This window comes from Ictidomys tridecemlineatus, chromosome 5 (assembly GCF_052094955.1).
Source record: "Ictidomys tridecemlineatus isolate mIctTri1 chromosome 5, mIctTri1.hap1, whole genome shotgun sequence".
In the NCBI taxonomy this organism is placed as follows: Eukaryota; Metazoa; Chordata; class Mammalia; order Rodentia; family Sciuridae; genus Ictidomys; species Ictidomys tridecemlineatus.
In genome coordinates, this window is record NC_135481.1 from 44,454,054 (window position 1) to 44,477,496 (window position 23,443).

At 34.6% G+C, this 23,443-nt stretch overlaps 1 protein-coding gene across 1 annotated transcript in view; it reads left to right on the plus strand.

Annotated features, from left to right (window-relative positions):
• Positions 1 to 19,646, plus strand: part of Aqr (aquarius intron-binding spliceosomal factor) — a 109,590-nt gene extending 89,944 nt beyond the window's left edge. Inside the window, exons 31-35 of the mRNA XM_005337128.5 lie at positions 1,587 to 1,757; positions 5,577 to 5,662; positions 9,768 to 9,942; positions 12,275 to 12,388; positions 15,856 to 19,646. Of these exons, the coding sequence (XP_005337185.1) occupies positions 1,587 to 1,757; positions 5,577 to 5,662; positions 9,768 to 9,942; positions 12,275 to 12,388; positions 15,856 to 16,170 (861 nt within the window). The 3' untranslated portion in view covers positions 16,171 to 19,646. The remainder of the gene's footprint in view (positions 1 to 1,586; positions 1,758 to 5,576; positions 5,663 to 9,767; positions 9,943 to 12,274; positions 12,389 to 15,855) is intronic.
• The last annotated feature ends 3,797 nt before the right edge of the window (positions 19,647 to 23,443 follow it).

Here is a 23,443-nt window from a genome sequence, read left to right on the forward strand (position 1 = left end):
AAAAGCACCATGTATTATTGACTTAAATGTGTATATATCTGTATATATACATATATAGATAGATACATACATACATACATAAAAAATATGGATGTAACTCATGAAAATCCTTTTATCCCACCAAATATTTGCTTGTATTAAATTAGGTTACTATATGTGTATATTTATAGCCTGGGAACATATGTGACCTTTAAGTGATAACTTTAAAAAATATTAGAACCTAAGTAAAATTGGTAATATGTTTCATAATTAGCCACCTTTGGGGATGATTAAGGATTCGGTCAGTATTCTAATTGATGTTTTTATTATGTAATGGTTTAGGGAATTTTCCATTGAGTCAGTTTTGTTACCTAAGCTACACTATAGTATTGACCTGGAACATTATCATCATGTTTGGTTCTCTGTTTGGTTCTCTTATTGATTAGTTCTAATTCTGGATGAGTTTTCAGTATTTCAAGAAATAAATGTATTTTTAAATGATGATGTATATTTTACTTTTAAATATATTTCTGAACAGTTGAAAACATTATCCCCCCAAATAAGAACACTTTGCATTTAAGCAATATATTTGAAATAGTTGTATCTAAAAGGGAAAGGATGGACAAATGAATAAAAGTTACTAATTTGAAGGGGTCTTAATTTATTTTGCCCAAGTCCTAAAGTGTTTGTTAAAATATAATTCAAATTGTTTTATTGTTAATACTTTATGTCTGATCTTTGGGCAGGGTACCAAGTTGAGCAGTGCTTATTTTTTGCATGAATAAAGAAATGGGCTCTTTTTATTAGTTCTCCATATGTATCTTGCCAAAGATACTCAAATCCTGTAGACTGAATTTTAGCCCAAACTTTTACTATGGTCATTTCCACGATTACCAATTTGTTCCTGTGTCTATATTAGAACCGATACTTAGATAAATGTATTTTGCTACCAGTATGGAAAATGGAAAGATTTTATACTGTCATGCGGCTGCTTTTCTCTCCCATCTACCAAAGGACTAGAAAATTTAAATGAAAGATAACTCAGGCTGTGTGTCACCAAGAACCAGAATATAAATGATATTCTGAAGTTCTTCCAGTAATTTTCCCATTGCCTTTGCCTAAAATTCATCTTCTTTGTTTCTTAATGTTCATGTTGTGCTCTCATTTTGCTTTCTTCTTTCTTCCAGTACTTTGAATTTAGTAAACTAGACTAAATAGCTTAGTGTATGATTCTTCACCTTGAAGTTAGACTGGATTTGTACTAGATTCCTGGATAAGTTACTTTGTTCCTTTATATTAAAATTTCTTTTTATAGCTACAATTTCAGTATATCGTATAACAGTGTGATTGTTGTGGTCCCAAGAATATCAGGCCTTCAAGTTGGTGACTTTTGTATTATGACTATGCCATGTATTATACATATGTTCCAAATATCAAAATTTTTATCAGTATTAACCTAGAATAAAATTATTCCTCAATTTTACCAAAGGGTTCACTTGTCTAGGTTATTTGCTTCACTTTTCTTGAGGCTACTAGATAAGCCATTTTCTCTATAAAATGGAAACAAAAAGAAATAAATGGACAATCTAATTATGTTTGCATTACAGAATCTTGGAGAGGCAGAATATGTAGTAGCACTTTTTATGTATATGTGCTTACTTGGTTATCCTGCGGACAGGATCAGTATTCTAACAACTTATAATGGCCAAAAGCATCTTATTCGTGACATCATCAATAGACGATGTGGGAATAATCCATTGATTGGAAGGCCAAATAAGGTAATTTTATGACTATAGTATGTTCTATTATTCATTATTTTGGCAAGATGGAGTAGCTTATATTTATTATGAGTTACTTATACTGCTCCACTTTGCCTCTTAGCTGTCTTCTATTAAGATATGTGAGAAAATGAAATAATAGGAATTATAAATAATTCTGTGGCAATTCTGACAGTTTTACTGCTTTGCTGTGAACTTATATCTCAACTACTAGATTGAGATTTTTGTTGATATTAATCAGAGATGTTTCTAAAACATTTAATTGGAAAAATGGTAGATAACAAAATTTCATTGTAATTTAGGTACTATTACAGAAATATGAACTGAAGCATTTTTTTGTCTTGCAGTGAGATAATTTCAGCAGCTTTTTAGTGTGTACATAGGGGGCTAAGGGTTGTCTTGGAGGATAAAGGAAGTTTGTAAAGTACATTCAAACCTAAGGATTTTTTACAAATTTTTAATGTAATGAAAAATGATAAACAATATCAAAAGTAAATATGATTGATTTTATTAATGAAGGGTTGAATAAATTAGAATAATAAAATATAAATGTAACATTACTGATTATTGTGACTGTGGTAAGAAACATGGCTATGTAAAAGCTATTTAACCTTTTCTTGGAAATCACCCAAAATAACAGGAAAATGGGAGGAAGAGGGGACAAATTTCATTTTTAGTGAGATTACACAGATCAGGTGGCTTGACTAAGATCAGGAAGAAAATATAGGAGGAAAAGAATTCTGTGGACTATTATTCAAGTGCCAGCAAAAACACATTCTGAAGATGAGAAGCATACTTAGAAGGATTAAGTCACACTCTTGCTTTTCAAATGCAGATGTGGGATTGGTTCAAAGAAACCTGCAGGTGAGCTATATTTACAGAATGTAGACTCTGATGTAACCAGGAAAAGAAGGCCTTTTTTTGTGAAAATTATCCATCCTTTAGAAAACAGCCCCTTGCTCACCCTTAGCTAATTTAAGAAACCCACTTATTCAGTGATGAATTGTGAGAGGAAGTAGCACAAGCTCAATTTATATAGGGAAAAAAACGAGTAAAGGAATATTAAAACCTAGACAAGATAGGCTGGGAGCAGTAGTGCACACCTGTATCCCAGCTACTTGGGAGGCTGAGCCAGTAGGCTCACTTGAGGCCAGGCATTTGAGGCCAGCCTGGGTAACAGTGAGACCCTATCTGGAAAAAAAGGCATGGATTTTAAAGTACTTATTAAAGTAACCATCCCATAAAGAAAGGCTACAAAATAAAGAAATCCAATAATTCAGGAAGAAATTAAATGTAAGGTATAAGAAAATAAAACCAGAGGAATTAAAAACAAAATCAATAGCAATACAAAAGAATATACTACAGAGTACTGTAAAAGGAATATAGAGAGTGAAAAAGAAAAATTGATAACTTTGAAGTGTAGAGAGTTTAGAAATACAAAGACCTGAGAAGATGGAAAGATCTCCCATGTTCTTGGATAGACAGAATTAATATTGTCAAAATTGTCAAAATGGCCTACTACCAAAAGCGTTAACAGATTTAATGCAATTCCTATCAAAATCCCAATGACATTCTTCAGACAACTAGAAAAAGCAATTGTGAAGTTCATTTGGAAAAATAAGAGACCCAGAATAACCAAAACAATCCTTAGCAAGAAGAGTGAAGCGGGAGGCATCACAATATCAGATCTTGAACTACTACAGAGCTATAGTAACAAAAATGGCATGGTATTGGCACCAAAATAAGCATGTAGACCAATGGTACAGAATAGAGGACACAGAAACAAACCCACATAAATACAGTTATGTCATACTGGACAAGGGTACAAAAAACAAACGTTGGAGAAAAGATAGGCTATTCAACAAATGATGCTGGGAAAACTGGAGATCCATATGTAGCAAAATGAAATTAGACCTATTTCATCCTGCACAAAACTCAAAGTGAATCAAAGACTTAGGCACTAGAACAGAGACCCTGTGCCTAGTAAATGATAAAGTAGGCCCAAATCTTTATCATGTTGGCCTAGGATCTGACTTCCTTAACAAGACGCCTAAAGTGCAGAAGCAAAATCAATAATCAATAAATGGGATGGATTGAAACTGAAGAGCTTCTTCTCAGCAAAGAAAATAACAACGCGAAGAGAGAGCCTATAGAATGGGAGAAAATCCTTACCACATACACCTCAGATACAGCATTAATCTCCAGGATATATAAAGAACTCAAAAAACTTACCGCCAAAAAACCAGATAACCCAATCAATAAATGGCTAAGGAACTGAACACACACTTCACAGAAGAAGAAATATAACCAATCAACAAATATATGAAAAAAAATGTTCAATATCTCTAGCAATTAGAGAAATGCAAATCAAAACTACTCTAAGATTTCATCTCACTCCAGTCAGAATGACAATCATCAAGAATATAGGCAACAATAAGTGTTGGTGATGATGTAGGGAAAAAGGAACACTCATACATTGCTGGTGGGACTGCAAATTGGTACAGCCACCCTGGAAAACAGTATGAAGGTTCCTCAGAAAACTTAGAGAGGAACCACCATTTTTGACCCAGTTATTACCACTCCTTGCCATAATACCCAAAGGACTTAAAATTAGCATATTAAAGTAACACAAGCCCATCAATGTTTATAGCAGCTCAGTTCACGTTAGCTAAACTGTGGGACCAACTTAGATGCCCTTCAACAGATCAATAGATAAAGGAAATGTGGTATATATATACACAGTGGAATACTAAGCCTTAAAGAAGAATGAAATTATGTCATTTGCTGGTAAATTGATGGAGCTGGAGAATATTGTGCTAAGCAAAATAAGAATCAAGAAGATAGAAATAGGATGGTTCTGGGGTTGGGCTGCAGGGTGGGTTCAGTGATGTTAATAAGGACCAAGGTTCATTTCATCCTTTTGCCCAACCAGTCTTAGTGTGTGAACCTAGCTCAGACAAGCTATCCACCTGGTCAGGAAAGCAACAGAATTTCCAAGTGTAAAACCACACATTATAACAGAGAACTTGTATCTAGACTATATATAAACTTCTATAAAAATCCTTAGACAACATAATACAAAAATGAGAAAATTATTTGAACAGATACTAGAAGACCTACAAGTAGCCAGTGAGACCCCCAAAATTCTTTACCATCATTAATTGTCAGAAATGTAAGTTAAAACACAATAATAATTCAGTATTTCAGTAATTTCCTCTATGTAGAGGGATTATAAATTACAGTTTGTTAGAGGATAAACAGAACATTTTTTTTTTAAATTGGATAAAAAAGAACTAAGGGCCTAAATGTTAAACCTTTCCGAATTTCCCTATTTGTAGGTGTATTCTCAAACTGAACAGAAAGTATGATGAAGATTATTTGTTATTATTGTTCTTGTTTTCTTTCATGGAAGAATGCTGTGGACAAATACTAGGAATATATAGATTAATAAATAAGCATACTGTTACATTTCTGAGCATTAAACTTGACACTACCAGTTAATAAGGCAAACATAGTGCCTGCTTTCGTGAAGCTTGGCAGTCTAATAGGAGGAGACTCTTGAATTCTAAAAATAATTACTAGCAAAGATAAAGACAGGTGTCTTAAGTGTGAATAACTTAAAGATATAGGGTATTGGGGTTTCTGCAATCTGTTTAACAGTATTCACTAACTTGCTTTTACAATTCCAATCATGACTGTGTTTCTTTGGGGATTGATTAAGAATAACGTGATTGTTTCTAGCATATTATTTAAATAATGTCTAGAGTCTTTTTATTGTGGTTTTGAAAATATACCATGTTTCTCATTATGTCTTCCTAGGTGACAACTGTTGATAGATTTCAAGGTCAACAGAATGATTACATTCTTCTTTCTCTTGTACGAACCAGGGCAGTGGGTCATCTGAGGTACGTAGGAAAAATTTTTAACGGCTTATTTAACTTTACTATTTCAATTTTGAATCTCAGTGGCAAAGTAGTTTCTAATCTTTACGTTTAAATATATATAATTATAATTATTATAGCAACTTCTGGTGCTTTTTGTTGGAATGTAACAGTATCAAATTCCTTGTGTAGTTCACCATTGTTTTTGCTTACTGGATTTTTTCCTCTTAAATGTTTTAGTATTTTAGCTTTTTTATTCTTTAATTACTTTTAAAAATAGAAATTTTATCAAAAAATCTTAATCTATGTCTGATAGAAATAGTATCAGAAATTATATCAGGTAAAACCTATCTTCTCAGAGAAAATTTTTCATCATGTAGGATTCTGATTTTCCTCCACATATGTACTCTTTCAGCTTCAGTGTTAAGGGATAAAAGAGCCACTTGTTCTTCTAGGATTGAGAATTGTTAAAACAAACAATAATCTATTTTTATCATTATTTGTGGCATATTTATATGTTAGAGATTTATGGGAATAATATCTTTTGATTACAAAGCAGTCATTTAGTTTTATATAAACCTTCATCTTATGTGACTTTATATAGCAAAATTATATGGAGAGTTTGTTATTTTATTTGGTAGATATAAAAACAAGTGCCCCCCCAACTCTTTTTTTTCCCCCCCAACTCTTGTATGTTATCATTAAATCAAGATCTATTTGGAGCTTAACCTAGTTATGAAATTCCATTAGCCCAATAACTTTTATGTAAGAGTAAGCAAAAAATATAACATTTTAAGAAATTGCTTGGAGATAACATTTTTAAATAGTTTATTTTTGCTTATTTATTGAAGTGTCAAGCATGTATTTAAAGTCTTTGCTTTTCCAAAAGCCATTCCTTTCCTCACTGACATTTATAATTAATTAGCCATCATTATGGTTTACGTAATTAAGATCTCTCAAAACTTTATGGTATGAATTTATGAACGCTGCTTCCTCTTCTCCCTCTTTTCCTTACACTGTAGTACCATGCCTCTTTCAGATTCCAATGACTTTAGTTCTCTGCTGTTCTTTGCTTTATTTTTCTGAAAACTTTTTAAAAGGGTTTTTTTTGATGATGATGAAACTTTTATTGTGCAAGTCAGCTTTCTATCATTGTGACAGAATACCTGAGAAAAACAACTTAAGGGAAGAAAGATTTTGGCTCATAGTTTCACAAGTTTTAGTCTATAGTCACTTAGTTCTCTTGTCTGTGGGCCTGTGGTGAGACAGAGCTTTATGGGTAGAAAGGGCATGACAGAACAAAGCTGTTTAACTTTATGTGGCCAAGAAGCAGGGAGTGAAAAAGAAAGGGGCTGGTGTCTCAGTACACCCTTCTTCTAAAGTTTTCATCACCTCCCAATGGTAAGTACCAAGCCTTCAACATAGCTTTTATATGGACATTCCAGATCTAAATTATAACATTATGAAATGAAGAGTTAAAACAGAACCTGATTTCAGTATTTTCTTGCATATCAATTTTCTAAGTAAAAATACCTTTATCCAAATAAATTAGTCTTTGTATTTGCCAAACTTATCTTTTGAAAATCCAACTTCTTCGTCAGGGTATCATTACGGTGATGGTGGTATTAAAGTATAGATGTATCAACTATTTATGATTCCCATTACCCAGGTACCTTAGTCTAAATATCTTAACTAGACTTATCAAAACTCTATGTAGAACTTTTTGGTTTCTAGGGCTGATCCTTCATATCCTTTCTTTTATAAGTAGGAAAATATGTTTCAGGAGACTAAGGAAACCTACTTACTCTTTGGTGTATTTTATCTTTTAATAATAGCTTCATTGAGATAGAATTCATATACCATAAAGTTCACCTATTTTATGTTAGTTCTTTTCATTTTTTGAGACAGGGTCTTACTAAGTCACTGAGAGTTTCAGTAAGTTGCCCATGTGGCCTCTAATGAGTGATCTTCATGTCTCAGGCTCCTGAGTCACTGGGATTATAGTGAAGCACCATGCCCAACCAGTTCACCTAGTTTAAGTGTATAATTTAATGGGTTTTTAGCTGCAGAATTATACAGCTAACTCCACAATCAATTTTAGAACATTCTCATTGCCTAATCAAGAAGCCCTATAATTACTAGCATTCGCTCCCCTTGTGTTCCCTCAAAACCCTTGATAACCACTATTCCACATTCTGTGGATTTGCCTGTTCTGAGTACTTAATACAAATGAAATCATGCAATATGTGTTGTTGTTGTTTTGTGACTGGCTTCTTTCACTTAACATAATGTATTCAAGGTTTATTGATGTTGTAGGATGTATCAGTACTTCATTTCTTTTTATTGACCCATTCATCAGTTGATAGATATTGGGTTGTGTCCACTTAGTGACTATTATCAATAATGCTGCTATGAACATCCTTATACAAGTTTTTATGTAAGATTTGTTTTCTCTTGGGTGTAAACATAGGAGTGGAATTATTGGGCCATTTTTAATCTCTATAACCTTCTAGGTAACTGGCCATTTCTAAAGCCAGATTTGGACTTTTATCTTTGCCAGAGTATCCATTTTCAAACTTGTTTTGAACTAAAGTACTGCCATAATCTTTTATCCACACCTTTTTCATCAGCATAGACTAATCGTGTGAGTAGGAACCAGATTGTTAGCTTCAGTTCCAGAGTCCTTTTTGAGGACATTGTGGAACTATTTAGAAGCCAGAATCATGGAACACTTCTGGTCCCTTTTCCATCATTCATTGTTCTCTTACCCAGCTGATTTGTACAGTTTAGGTACCAGTGGATAAGCTTGTGACCTGTTAGGAACAAAATAGTAATGCTAGAACTTTCTGTTATTTCTTGGAAGGGGTTCTTACAGAGTGCTGACTTTGTTGCTGAACAGTGTTCTTTTGCATCCCTCTTCTGGGGACCAAGAAAGAAGGTGGTAATCCCCATTGCCCTGCTTTCAAGATAGAGCTCCAAGGAACCCTGCCCACTCATGCTTTTTGTCTTTGTTTTTTTGCCTGGTAGTTTGTTATGTTCATAACGTTTGATCATTCATTTATCAATTACTTTCAGAACCACCCATTTTTTGCCAGTGTGCTAGCTTCTCAAAATATAGTAGTATAGCATTCATGATCTCTGCCCTTATGGAGTTTAGAATCCATTAAAAATATCATGGGAAGAGCCTACCCTTGAATCTGCAGATTTCAGTTCACCTGTTCATATATACAACAGGTGTGACACAAAAACCTCTTCACTGGAATACGACACCGAGGATTGGAGGGAAGAGTTCTCTCAGAGCAACTGGTGCAGTGGCCACTGTAATTGCACTGGTTCTTTGTTTGTGTTTACAGATAAAGCTTTCTGGATGTGAAGGGGAGAACTCAATATAATATAGTGATTGCCTTGGAAACAACAGTTTAAGTCACCTGCTTCCACCACTACTCCTTTTTTCCTGTGACAATGATGTTGAAACCATAATTTCCTTTAAAATATTTTTGTGAGAGCTCATGCTAAATAGTTCTAGTGTTATACATCCAGTTAGGGAAGTGGAAGTACCCACCTATAGCGTGATTCTTTGGGGCTCTCAGAAAATATGGAGAAAATAAAAAATTATTTTTATTTTTAATATAATAAATTATTATTATAAAACATTGTGGGAAGAGTTACTGAGGAAGTAAAATCTGACTTTGATGGAGCCTAAGAATTTGGTAGGCAAAAGAAGTAGAAGGAGAGCTGGTTCAGATTGACTTAACAGCAATAATACAGTAAATTGGTCACTGATAATAGAGTTACTTGGAACTTCTAAATCAATACATTGGATTTTTTTTTTTTTGGTGTGTGTGTGTGTGTGCGTGTGTGTGTGTGATCTTCTTCCCTTTCCCTAAAAAAGCCAACAAGAGATTAATAATAATGCAGTAACTTTTTACTTGGTCTACTGATCATGTAACATTGATTGCCTGTATGAGTTACCCAATATATTAAGTTTTAAGAAGCTTTATGTTTTTGATTGCCATAGCTTAATAGAACTATTTAGTGGAGTCTGTGGGAGAAAAAAAAAGAAAAAAATAAGCTGCATAAACATGTTATTAATCTTGAAGTGTGTCAATTATTTTGTTTGTTTCACAAGGGATGTCCGTCGATTAGTAGTGGCCATGTCGAGAGCCAGACTCGGACTTTATATCTTCGCCAGAGTGTCTCTCTTCCAAAACTGTTTTGAACTAACTCCAGCTTTCAGCCAACTCACAGCCAGACCACTTCATCTGCATATAATTCCAACAGAACCTTTCCCAACCACTAGAAAGGTAGGACTTCTCTTTGTTGAATAGAGAAACATTTTTCATAATGGGAAACTGGGATCCTCTTACATATAACTACATTAGCCAGGAACATCAGTCACTGATTTAAAATACTCCTTATACCAAGGGACTCAATTAGATTTTCTACATAAAAATAATATCAACTAACATTCATTGATTTTTACCATGTGTCTGGCCATTTGCTGTTAAGTAAGGGAAGTTAAGTAGTTGTAGCCATGTATCTAGTAGATGCAAGATACAAGATTTGAAACCCCATGCAGTCTGATTCCAGAGTCCATATGAGTAATCATTTTGCTATGTATCCTCTCTTCTGTTTTGTGAGGAGAACTAAGCTATATACTCGATAACAGAATAATTAGTAGTTTAGTTCTTAAGAGCTTATGTTCAAAAGAAATGGGGTCAGGAGAGCACATACTTTTAACAAAAAGATAAATGCAGAAATGCCACTCCCTTTTCCTACCAGCCTCCCTCTATAGATAAGCAGTCTTTTTAGATCATATTTTATTCTCTTTGCATAAAGGAGCAGATACTTGTTTATTTTCTTATGTCATTTTCTTTCTTTCTTTCTTTTTTTAGTTTTAGGTTGACACAATATCTTTATTTTTGTACATTTATGTGGTGCTGAGGATCAAATCCAGTGCCTCATGCATATTAGGTGAGAACTCTACCACTGAGTCACAACCCCAGCCCCTCATTTTCTTTCTTATGTGGAGGTTAGTTAGCATACTACAGACTTTGAGGTTTTGCTTTTTTCATTTCATTTCATTAGCATTTTTGGCTGTGGAGGGGGTTCTGGAGATTGAACCCAGGACCTTGTGCCTGCAAGGCAAGCAGTCTGCCAATTCAGCTATATCCCCAGCCTCCATTAGATTTTAAGTAAAATTGTTTTAAATATTCATGGTATACTTCTTACCCCCTTCTTTCAAAAAAAAAAAAAGAAGAAGAAGAAGAGGAAGGAAAAAAAGAAATTGTGTATTTTTATAATAATATCAAGTATTTTTCTTTAACTACATTTTTATTTTTTTAATTTTTTTTAAGAAATGCTGCTATGGATATATAGGAAGAAAGAATAGTGGAGAGGTTTGATGGGGTGGTATCACATAAAACCCTAAGTGCTAGCTAGCCTTTGTGTTGTTGACACAATCCCTTATCTCTGTTCTTCTCAGTTGTTTATAAACCAATTATTAGATAATTGTTCATTTTAAGATAGAATCCTTTTTCTCTATTAATTTTTTAAATTTGAATTTGTTATATATGACAGAATGAATTACAATTCGTCTTATACATATAGAGCACAATTTTTCATATCTCTGGTTGTACACGAAGTAGAATCGGACCTCCTTTTTCTTCATATATATTTTTTGCCTTTATTATTTTCTGAATTGGTCCCTATCACAAGAAAGGGTAAAACTTTATAAGCATTTTATTAATCGGAAAGTTTTTAATCTTTATTCTAGGGCCAATTAGAAAGAAATATAAATTTTGTATTGTCTTCATTTGCTTTACTGTTTTACACTGCTACAGTAATATTTCTCAGATTGTTATGAGACACTACTCTATAAGAATCACCTAACCCAGATCTATTAAATCTAAATCCCAGGGAGCTTGAGCCCAGACATCTGCAATTTAACAGACTCCCTAAGGAGGACTCACATAGACGTTACAAAGTGTGCAAAAGTATATTTGAATATTTACCACCATGACTAATAATAATGTGTTAACTTCTTCTATTTTAGAAAAATATAAATAGGAAGAATAATTTTAATATTTTCTTTCTGAATTATTTTATGAACACCTTTGGAGCATACACACCACTAAGAAGTGCTACGTTAGGGACTGGGGTTTTGGCTCAGCAGTAGAGCGCTTGGCTATCACGTGTGAGACCCAGGGTTTGATCCTCAGCAACTCAAAAATAAATAAATAAATAAAATAAAGGCATTGTTTCCAACTACAACTAAAAAATAAAATATGAAAAAAAAATAAGTGTTACTTTAGACCAAGTTGATTTATTTCCCTGTTCAAACTATTTTCTCTTGTTAATTCTTCTAAAACCCATATTACATTTACCAGCTCAAAATTATATTTAAAAACTAGTGACTCTTAACTTTCCTAGTGTGTAGCTTTTTTAGATTTAAATGGAATCATTACTTATTGGACTCTACACTTGTATTTTACTTATTTATTTATTTTTAAACTATGCTTAAATCCTTCAAACCCAGCGTCAATTACTAATAAGATACAAAAACAGCCTTCTATTGATATGTTAGTCTCTAGGGTTTTTCACTAGAAACTTAACTTTCTTTTTGCCTTCTTCTAGAATGGAGAAAGACCATCTCATGAAGTACAGATAATAAAAAATATGCCCCAGATGGCAAACTTTGTTTACAATATGTATATGCATTTGATACAAACCACACATCATTATCATCAGGTGAGTTCTCTTAAAATTGATTCTTATTTTCCTTGTTATAGAAAGAATTCTTCTCTTTTGTTAAATGAATCTTTAAATTCCTTGTGAGGAACCAACTAAAGTAGATTGTTGTTATTCATGTAGTATTCATGTTTTTAAAACATGTTTAAGTACATAACATTTGTCATACAATAAGGTACATGTGTTTAAAATGGACAATTTTAAATATTGACACACACACACACACACACACACCTGTCAAGCCATCATCACAGTCAAGATAATGAACATCCATTATCCTCCCAAAGTCTTCTTGTGCCACTTTAATCCCTCCTAGTTATCCTTCATCAGTGTCCTTTAAACCTTCTGTAGGCCACCAAGGATCTGCTTTCAGCCATTAGTCTCCATTTTCAGGCATTTATATAAATGCAATCATACAGTATATATTTTTCTTCTTTGTTTTTTTGACTACTTGTTACTTAGCATAATTGTTTTGTATTTCATTTGCATTCATGTTATATATATCAATAGTCCATTCCATTGTGTGGGTTTAGTGCAGTTTGCCCATGCACTTATTATAGGCATTTGGGTGGTTTAGTTTGGACTTTAACAAATGAAGCTGCTATAAACATTCTTGTACAAGTCCTTGCACTTTGTCTTGGTAAATATCTAGAAGTGGAGTTGCTGGATAATATGTTAAATATGTCTAACTTTCTCAGAAACCACAGCTCTGTTTTTTAGAATGAAAAACAGTACCACTTTATACTCTCTCCAGCTTTATGAGAGTCTAGGAACTCAACATATTCACCTATACTTGATGGAGTAGGTCTTTTTTTATTTTAGCAATTCTAATGTGTAGATATGTAGTGATTTCAGTGTATTTTTAAATTTTTATTATCCTAATTTGAGTGTCTTTTTATGTAGTGATTTGCCATCTGTATGTCTTTAGGGATATGTCTGTTCAGGTCTCTGGCTCATTTTTTTTAGTAGGTTGTATGTTTTAGTGTGTTTATTGGACAGGTGTTTATGTATTTGGTGGCAAGTCCTTTATTAGATATGTGTTTTACAAATATTTTTCTCCTAGCCAGCTGCTGTGGCATATGCCTCTAATATCAGACTCAGGAAGCTGAGGCAGGAGGATGGCAAGGTAGAGGCCACACTAGGCAACTTAGTGAGATCTTATCTCAAAATAAAATAGGAAAAGGGCTGGGAATGTACAGCTATCCCACTCCTTGATCTATACCCAAAGGGCTTAAAAATAGCATAATACAGGGATATAGACACATCAATATTTATAGCAGCGTAATTCACAATAGCTAAACTGTGGAACCAACCTAGATGCCCTTCAGTTTATGAATAGATAAAGAAAATGTGGTGTGTGTGTGTGTGTGTGTACACACATACATAATGGAATGGTATTCAGCATTAAAAAAATAAAATTATGGCATTTGTAAGTAAATGGATGAGTTGGAGAATATAATGCTAAGTGAAGTTAGCCAACCCCAAAAAACCCAAATGGCAAATGTTTTTTTCTGATATAAGGAGGCTGATTCATAATGGGGTTGGGGTGAAGAGCATGGAAGAATTAGACAAAGTCTAGATAGAGCAAAGGGGAGGGAGAAGCAGGGAGGAGCATGGGAGTGGGAAAGATGGTGAAATGAGTTGAACATTATTACCCTAAGTACATGTATGAAGACACAAATGGCATGAATATACTTGTGTACAACCAGAGATATGAAAAATTGTGATCTATATGTAAAATATGAATTATAATTCATTCTGCTGTCATATATAACAAATTAGAAAAAAATAAATTTTAAAAGGGGGGAGGCTGGGAATGTAGCTCACTGGTAGAGTGTCCCTGGGTTCAATCCCCAGAACTACACACACACACACACACACACACACACACACACACACACACACACACAAATTTCCTCTTACTCTGTAATTTGTTCTTTCTTTTTTTAAGTAAAAACTCACTTCTAAATTTTGATGTTCAATATATAGAATTATTCTCCTATAATTCATGCATGTCCTAAAAATTTTGTAACCAAAGTTACAAAGATTTTCTTCTAGCAGTTGTATAGTTTTAGGTTTGATACTTACAAGTATGATATATTTTGAGACTCTTTTTTGTTATGATTCCAGGTAATGATGAATGTTATTCATTTGCATGATGTTTCAGCATCATTTCCTAAATAGACTATTTTTTTCCTCTGTTGAATTGCATATCAGATTAGTAGTCAAAAAAAGCAGTTGACCATATTGACTCTTATTTCTGGACTCTCCGTGCTACTGTATTGTTAAGTATATCTGTCCTCTTGGGCATTATATTACCTTTATTATGGTAACTTTATAGTAAATCTTGAAATTAATCAACATGAATACTTTAGTTTTATTCTTTTTCAAAACTATTAAATATTCTAGCTTCTTTGCTTTTCAGATTTAAAGTCATCTGGTTGATTTTGCCAAAAAAGCAGGTTGCAATATTTTTTATTTATTTTTTATTAAATCCAGGGCATTTAACCACTGAGCCACATCCCCAGCTTTTATCATTTTTTAATTTTGAGATAGGGTTTCACTAAGTTACTTAGGGCCTTGCTAAGTTGCTTAGGCTGACCTTGAACTTGTGATCCTCCTGCCTCAGCTTCCAGAGTCCCTGGAATTACAGGCATGCATTGTCATACCTGAATGCTGCAATTTTTAAATAGTATGTTTTGAAGAGTAAAATTGTTTAGGATCAATGTGGGGAGATTAACATCTTAAAATATTAGTCTTTCTTTCCATAATATGATGTATATCTCTCCATTTACTTAAATCTTCTTTGGATGTTCTCATAGTGTTTATAGTTTTCAGCATATAAACCTTACAGGTATTTTTTTTTAGCTTTTTTGATATTTCATAATTTCCAACAAGGTAAACAGAGGAAGAGAGGCTATGTTTTAGCTACAGACTGCCGTGATGTGCAGAAGGCTGAGCATTTATAGCTGCTCCAGTTTTCAAGTTGAATGAGACCAACGTCTTGTGCCCTCCATGCCCCTCCCCCATCCCCCTGGCCTTTTTTCTTGGCTAGGATCCTCTCTACCTCTCTCAAGAGTTCTTCACTGAAGTTGGTCCTTTCTTGAGTTGGTGTGGCAGTCAGTCCTAATCAGCTATTTTTCTAAGCTTTACAGCATATTTCTTTGCTTAAAAATCAAATAGCTGTTCATGTTGTTTTCCTCTCTTGAGAATTTAGTATATACTTTGATCCTTAGTGTATGACATCATATGCCTTTATTAGCAGACCTCAGGCATTGTTATCACAGGAGTTACATTCATAATATAAAATGGCCAGCAGTATTTTGGAGAATTCTAGCATAAACAGTATCTACTGGGAAAATGATATTAATATGAGAACTTGGCTTTGTACCACAGTGAGGTTTTGTTGTTGTTTTGTTTTTTCCTTTCAACTCATTGGGGTTGTCTTTTTTTTTTTTTTTTTTTAGACTTTCTTACAGCTACCACCTGCGATGGTGGAAGAAGGCGATGAAGGTCAAAGTCAAGAAACAGAATTGGAAGCAGAAGAGGCCATGCTCATTCAAGCTGATGACATACCAAGTCCACCTGATGTCAGCTGTAGTCAAGAGACCCTGGCCTCTCAGCCTGATTCCACCCCCAATCAGACTGAGACCACTGCCAGTCAGACAGGAGCCAATTCCAGGCCAGAAATGGTTACTGCTTCTGTGCCAGGAGCTGTAACTACACCAGTAAAGGCAACCACCCCTCAGGATGCCACATCTGCCCCAACAAAGACCAACTAGCCAAATTGTAGCCCTTTTTAGGGAGGACATTCAGTCATAAAGTCTAAGTAAAGTTACTTTTGGTATTTTACATTTGCTTCTGCTATTTCAGTGGCACTAACTAATGTGCAGTCCTTATTTTTGTTAACTGGTTGTCCTGTATGTATTTTTTAATTATATGTATATAAACAGTTCAGTTTAATTTACTTAAACAGAAAGGCAAATAACTATTCCTTTGATATTTGATCACTGAGTGTATCTATCCTAATATGGAATTAACTATAAGTGCCCTTGAGCAAATGTTCCAATTAGAGAGGAAATGGTTTCTTCTGTCATGCATACTGTGGGATATTTAAGTTCCATCATCGTTGATTTACCTTTTGTTTTTTTCTGTAAAGACATTCCACTAAGAGCCATAGGAAAAAGATTTCTGTAGTTTATCAAAGAGGTTTCCTTCCCAAGAATCTCAGAATGTATCAGAATCACCTAGGTTTGTTGTTTATTCTTAGAGTCTACCTCAGACTTGGTGAATCAGACACTCAAAGGTTACAACAGGTCCTGCAGTCTGGTAGTGTTTGGGTTACTGGCAGAGTAGCATCAGGTAAGGCTGGTAAGGTTAAAGCAGGATTTGTCACTCAGCTAAATAGGAACACTCTGGGCAGAAAGCAGGACCCAGACTCTGGGCAACAATTCAGCTGACTTCATTCTTTGTGCAGGGTAGAAGACTCCCAGTGTGGAGTTCTGTTTTGTGTCATTTAGTTTTCTTTGTGGATAACAATCCACAAGGAGACCTTCAGGTGTGAAGTGTATCATATTTGGGAGGGTAGAGATATTAGGACCTTCCTATTCTAGTGTGATTAGCAAACCACTAGCCTTGGTTATCTTTGAAGTTTATTAGAAATGTAGAGATATTACCTCTGCTCCAGACCCATTAAATCTAAACCAGTATTTCAACAAAGTTCTCAGCTGATTTATTTGCATTTTCTGGTTTGAGAAGCACGATAATGAGATTATTGTGTTTTCTGACTACTGACCTCTGCCTATAAGGACTGTAAATGGGGTGGCCAGAGCACAAGAGATGGATATATCTATATAGGGTAGGGGAAATTGCACTTATTCTCTTTACCCCATTTTGATCGTCTGCTAGGCTGGCTGAAGGAGCATTTCCCCAAAGCATATCTACTTAGAGAATTTGAGGAAAGAATAAGAATTGTACCTCTCATCCTGGCAGTTTAAAAGGATGGTTAATTCATAAAGAAATTAAACCCAGAAAATTCTATCAGTTGTTTTTTTTTGTTTGTTTTGTTTTGTTTTTGTTTTTTTGAGTGACCAGTGTTTGCTCAATTCTACCAGGCCGTTAGACACACCTAACACATCTAACTTCATTAGAACACTGTATAAATGTTAGGAGAGGAGGGGGAAAGTGAAGGGAAATGAAAAGGAGTGAAATGTGATAGAAATTGTACTAGGAATCCCTGGTCTATTTGTTATCAGAGTAAGGATCAAGCCAGTCTGTTACATAATTTCTCTGATGTAAGCATTTGAAAGCAGGTGTTGTGGGCATCTGTATGAGGAATAGCACTCAGAATTATTTTCATTTGTGAATATATGGTATCAGGCTAAGCAAGACAGAAAGAAGCTTTACTGTATTACAGTCTTTCCTGGAAAAGATTGATTTTTTCTCTCTACCCTTTAGAGGATATGAATTATGATACCTGCAACCAAAATAAACAAACTGCTAGGCAGCTTTCTCAAACTGTTTTCCAAGTGTCACTTAGAAAATCTCTCTAACTGGATGACCATACTTTTTTCTTTGCTGCTTGATTTTTCTACCACACTTTAAAAAACAAATGCAGGCGGAAGATGGGTAAGCCTTTTGTCAAAGGAATTAAAAACTGGATGAGGATAGGGGGATTAAATTGTTCACTCACTGGGAAGGCCAGAGAGTTACAGAAAATCATGGAACTTTTAAAGGAATTTAAGAGATTCTTTTTTAAAACAATGAGGAAACAGAATGGAGAGGCTTAACGTGGTTGGCAAATGGGGCTGAGGGCAAAGTTAAGTCCATACTCCTAAGGCAGTGTTTTATTTATATTTCAAATCTATAAGAGTGATGGCTTTTACCAATTCAAGAGTTTTCTATATAACATGGGATTCTACAGACAGGTACTAGAGTCGTTGACTATTGCAGATTAGTGTTCCCATTGCTCTCCATCCTGTTTTTCATATTTGAATATGTCATGATTTGGAATTCTATTTTTAAAAGGAGACCAAAAAGATGCATGCTAAGAGATTGAGCATGAAATGAAGCAATTCAAGTACTGAGACTTTTTTTCCCCCCACAAAATGCTGAGTTAAGAAAGTTCATTACCAGCAGCTGAGAAATAATAACTCCATTGATTTGGGCAAATGAATGAGTAGATCTAAATAAACATTATCAGGACTCTTGAAGTTGGTGTGATGGTAAAAGTTGAGATGTTTTGCTAAATACTAAAAGAAAACTGCATAAGTGGATCATTTGTGTTTTTATTAAAAATGAAATTTTTATGATCAAGAAATAGCATGATATTATAAAGCAAACTCTGCACTCACCCTGACCTTGCTTAAATTTCACTTAATTTGCTTATCGGCCTTTGATTTGAACTTAGGCAGGATTTATAACTTTATAACCTCTGTAAGCCCCAGTTTTCTTCATAAAAACAGGGAAGAAATCTGCTTGGGGTTGTTAGTTTGTTTTATAGAATAATGTTTATGAAAAGATCCAGCTCCTAGGCATTCAGCAAATATGTCTCTCTCCTCATTTTTCTCCAAAACTTTGTGACAATGTAGTTAGTAAGTTGTCAACTAATCCTTTAACTTGACCACCTACCTATATCCTTATCCAGAGAGCACAGAGGATGATGAAGGGGACATGTGATGCAATTGACATTTGAGGATGTATCAAAGATCAGGTCTTCTGGTTATAGACTTCTCAGTCAGTCCATTAGAGCATTGAGGTTAGTCTCTGCTGAAACTAACATGCTCACAGAATAGTGTCACCAGAAGGATAGTCACTAGGTTCCATCATGCTTCTGATACGTGGAACTAATCAGGTCTAACAGTTGTGAATCCTGTACTGCCCCATCCTTAAATCATTTGTTATTGGATTTTCTTGGTTTTGTGCCTTGAGTGTGCTATTTTCTTATTTTTCAGTCATTCAAATGGTGTTTTCAGAGCTGTTTCTTCAATTAAATCAAGATACAAAAGATTTTTTAAAAATCCTTTTGTAGGAGCCAGAAGAGCTGTAAAAGATAAGCAGTGCTTTCTGTAGAAAACTCTTGGCCATTAGCTTTTGTAATTATTAGGCAATCATTGATGTTAATAGATATTTAAGAATGGTGGAACTGGAACTATACTTAAAGCCAGGCTTGTAAGTGAAGATATGGGACGCTGTATTTCCTTTACCCACTGGTACTCTTTAGTGCCCAAAAAAAGCTTTAATTAAATGGGATCTAGAAGCTTTTGATGCTCTGGTTTTTCTTCCTAGGAACAAACCCTAGCCTAGTCCCCTGGAGCGAGGCTCAGAATACAGTCTGGTTACCACTGATAGTGTGCCAACTTTATTCTCTTAGCCCTCTCCCTTTGGCTTACACAAATTGCTGTGGTTGGTTAAGCTCTTTCACTTACATACAAAGTTTCTGGTCCTATTACTGTTCAGCATATTTCAGAAAATACTATTGAAAAATACTCTGAAAAACCAATTTCCTTGGTCAAGTATGTTTGGGAAACAAAATGAGTTATTATTCCCTATTTGCAGAATCTCACTTGGCCAAATAAAGGTTCAAGAAGTTCTGCTGGAAAGAAGCATGTTTATAATGTACCATTTCTCAAACTTTAGACCATAAAACATTTTTTTTTTTTTTTTTTGGTACTAGGAATTGAACTCAGGGGCACTCTATCACTGAGCCACATCCCCAGCCCTATTTTGCATTTTATTTAGAGGCAGGGTCTCACTGAGTTGCTTAGCACCTGGCCATTGCTGGGGCTGACTAGCCTCAGCAATCATCCTGCTTCAGCTTCCTGATCCACTGGGATTACAAGCATGCACCACTGCACCAGGCTATTTTTTTTTTAATTAAAACAACTAATGTAACCATTTCCTCAGAACACAGCTTAGTAACCAATATCTTTACATCAGTGAGAACTTGGACTCATCCTTAAATTGAGGCTGAAGTGACATCTGAAGAAAAAACTAGAGGTGAGTGATTTGTATAAAATGTCATATTATAGTGTAATTTGTTTAGTGTCATGTGGCATTAATACCAACATCCTGAAATGGCAAGTTAATAAGTTTGATCAATGAAACATGACATTCCTTCATGTGAGCCTCCTAAGAAAAGGTCACTGAGCTTTCTCTGTTTATGTTTTAATTTGAGACTCCAGAATTTCACACCAAGCTTTTCTTCTTATTCCTATCATACAGTGAGAGTTCATATTTCCAATGTGTCTTGTGTTCTCCATTATTTGTTTTTTTTTAAAAAAATTATTTTATTCATTTTAGTTATTGATGGACCTTTATTTATTTTTTTATTTATATGTGGTGCTAAGAATCGAACCCAGTGCCTTACACATTCCAGGCAAGCACTCTACCCCTGAGCCACAACTCAGCCCCTTAAGAGTTTGTTTGTTTGTTTATTTATTTATTTATTTATTGTACCAGGTATTGAACTCAGGGGCATTCAACCACTGAGCCACATCCCCAGCCCTATTTTTTGTATTTTATTTAGAGACAGTATCTCACTGAGTTGCTTAGCACCTCGCCCATTGCTGAGGCTGGCTTTGAACTTTTGATCCTCCTGTCTCAGCCTCCTAAGCTGCTGGGATCACAGGTATGCACCACCGTGCCTGGCTAAAAGTTTAAATTTCTGAAAAGAAATTACTTACTTGACATAGCCAGTAGACGTGAGCCAGAAATAATGGAAGAAAATTAAGACAAATATAAAAATGAATACAATTTCATTACATTAGATTGAAATACAATTTCAAATACATTTGAATGTTAAACACTGAGGATCCACAGATTTACCTTGCATCAGACAAGTTGAATTCTCTCTTGCTTGATCTCCAGAAATGACTGTCCCCACAATCTCCTTCCCCTCCATCTATGACTTCACATTGCACATTCATTTCATTCTTGTGTTGCAATTTAAGTTGAAGACCTTGACAATAACTCTTTGAGAGATGTCTGATTTAATATAAAAAGATCTTTTGAGAAGCTGAGCTAACTTTTTTCAAAAAATTCATAGTTCTGAATGGGAAGTTGTTAGTAAAAAACAGTATCTGCTTTAGTTCATTAGTTCACTTTGGCCATGTTTATTTGGTTGGCTTTTTCTTCTGGTTTCACAAACTGGACTAAAAGTGCTCTGTTACTGTATTCTCATTACCCTTGGCTTTGAGTAGCACCTTCCAGTATGCTAGTTTCTTTTAATCTCGACTGCCACAAGAATAGCAGTGGAAGAGGAGTAGACTTATTTAGTTTACATTTCATTTTGCTTTTGGACAACACTTCACTGTAGTGTTTTGAATTTTGTATAACAAAATGTTGCAAGATGTCTTCGCAACTCTAATTCTTGTGTTTGCAGACTATTGAGTACCTTCTGTGTGCCAGGCAACTAGGCTAGAAGCAACCTATTGGTTTATAGATAACACTAAGAGTGAATTGTCTAGGCCACCACAGTTGATTGAACTGGGACTAGAACCAGGCAAATTTCATACCATGCTGTTCTTTAAACTTCCTTGAGACACACTGAAATAGAAGCAGCAATACTTAGGTTTTCTACATAAATAAAATGAGCCTACTAAGAATTCCTGTGAGACTTAGCATACCAGAGAAGAGGCTAGTTTGCCAAAATAAGGATGGGAAATAAGAGGTCTGTAGAAAGAATGCTCCAGTGTTTGCAAGGTTTGTGCTTTTAGGAGAAAGCCAAATTAATATTTGTTTTAGTTTGAAAAAATGTATGATAACTCAATGGGAAAGAACTCTAGTGTGGTACTCTGTTCCTCCAAAACACTAATTATCCTAAAGCCTTTTGTATTTTAAACAATGGAAGAACAGGTTAAATAGCAATACTCTTAAAAAGAGTGTGGTGTCTAGGAAAGGGACAGATAGGTTTGACTAAAATCAACACTTCAAATTACCATTAATACACCAACTGGTTTGGCTTTCCAATTAACTCCTCCTATCACAAACCTAAGCACTTGTGCATTTGAGAGTTGAAAAGAATATCCATGTGAGTTAAAGTTCCCAAGGGTATAAGTTTATTTGTAAAACAGTTTGAAGTAATATGCTCTTAGAGAATTACAGAAATAAGGTTTTAAAGGCTGTCATTGCACATCTTGATCTAGTTGAACTCATTAAAAGAATAGGCTCATGTGGGCTAGCAGAGAATATGTCCTCTACTGAAACACAACCCTATTTTAGGGGAAAAGTCATGAATGTCAATTGTCATTGACACTTCAATAATTTAATTGTTTTTAACTTGCCATACTACTATTAATAGTAGTATACTCACGACTACTGTTAATAATAGTCGTCGTGGGTAGCTGGATGCAGTGGCACATGCCTGTAATCCCAGCAGCCCGGGAGGCTGAGAGGGGAGGACCAGCCTCACCAAAAGCTAGGCACTAAGCAACTCAGTGAGACCCTGTCTCTAAAGAAAATACAAAATAGGGCTGGGGATGTGGCCCAGTGGTAGAGTGCCCCTGAGTTTAATTTCTTGCCAAAAGAAAGCATTTATTTTGTCTCTGTCAGTATTGGTTTTGACTATTTTTTTTTAATCTATATAAGTGGAATCATACAGAAAGTGCTTTTCATGTTTCCCTTTTCAGATACACTGATCTTTTCAACATCAAGTAGGAAGGAAGGAGTCAGTAGGTTAATTAAGCACATTTTCTCAAAAGGCCTTCCTCTCTCTCATTGTACCAGAGTGTCATCTTTGTCACAAATATGTTCATTAGCTATATTCTTCAAGATTATTGGATTTTTTAGTCCTTGTGGACTCTTAGGAGCATCTTGTCAATTACACATCCTGCTGGGATATTTATTGGACTACGCTGAATCTATAGTAATTGGTGTCTTTACTATTTAGGAATAAGGTGCCTCTTTCTATTAGGCCTCCTTTAATTTTTGACTATTATTTGTTAAATTTATTCCTAAATGGTTAATTTTTTTGCTATTATAAATGATTCATTTTATTACATTTGTAATTGGTTGTTAATCAGCATATAGAAATATGACATTTTTGTATGCTTAGTT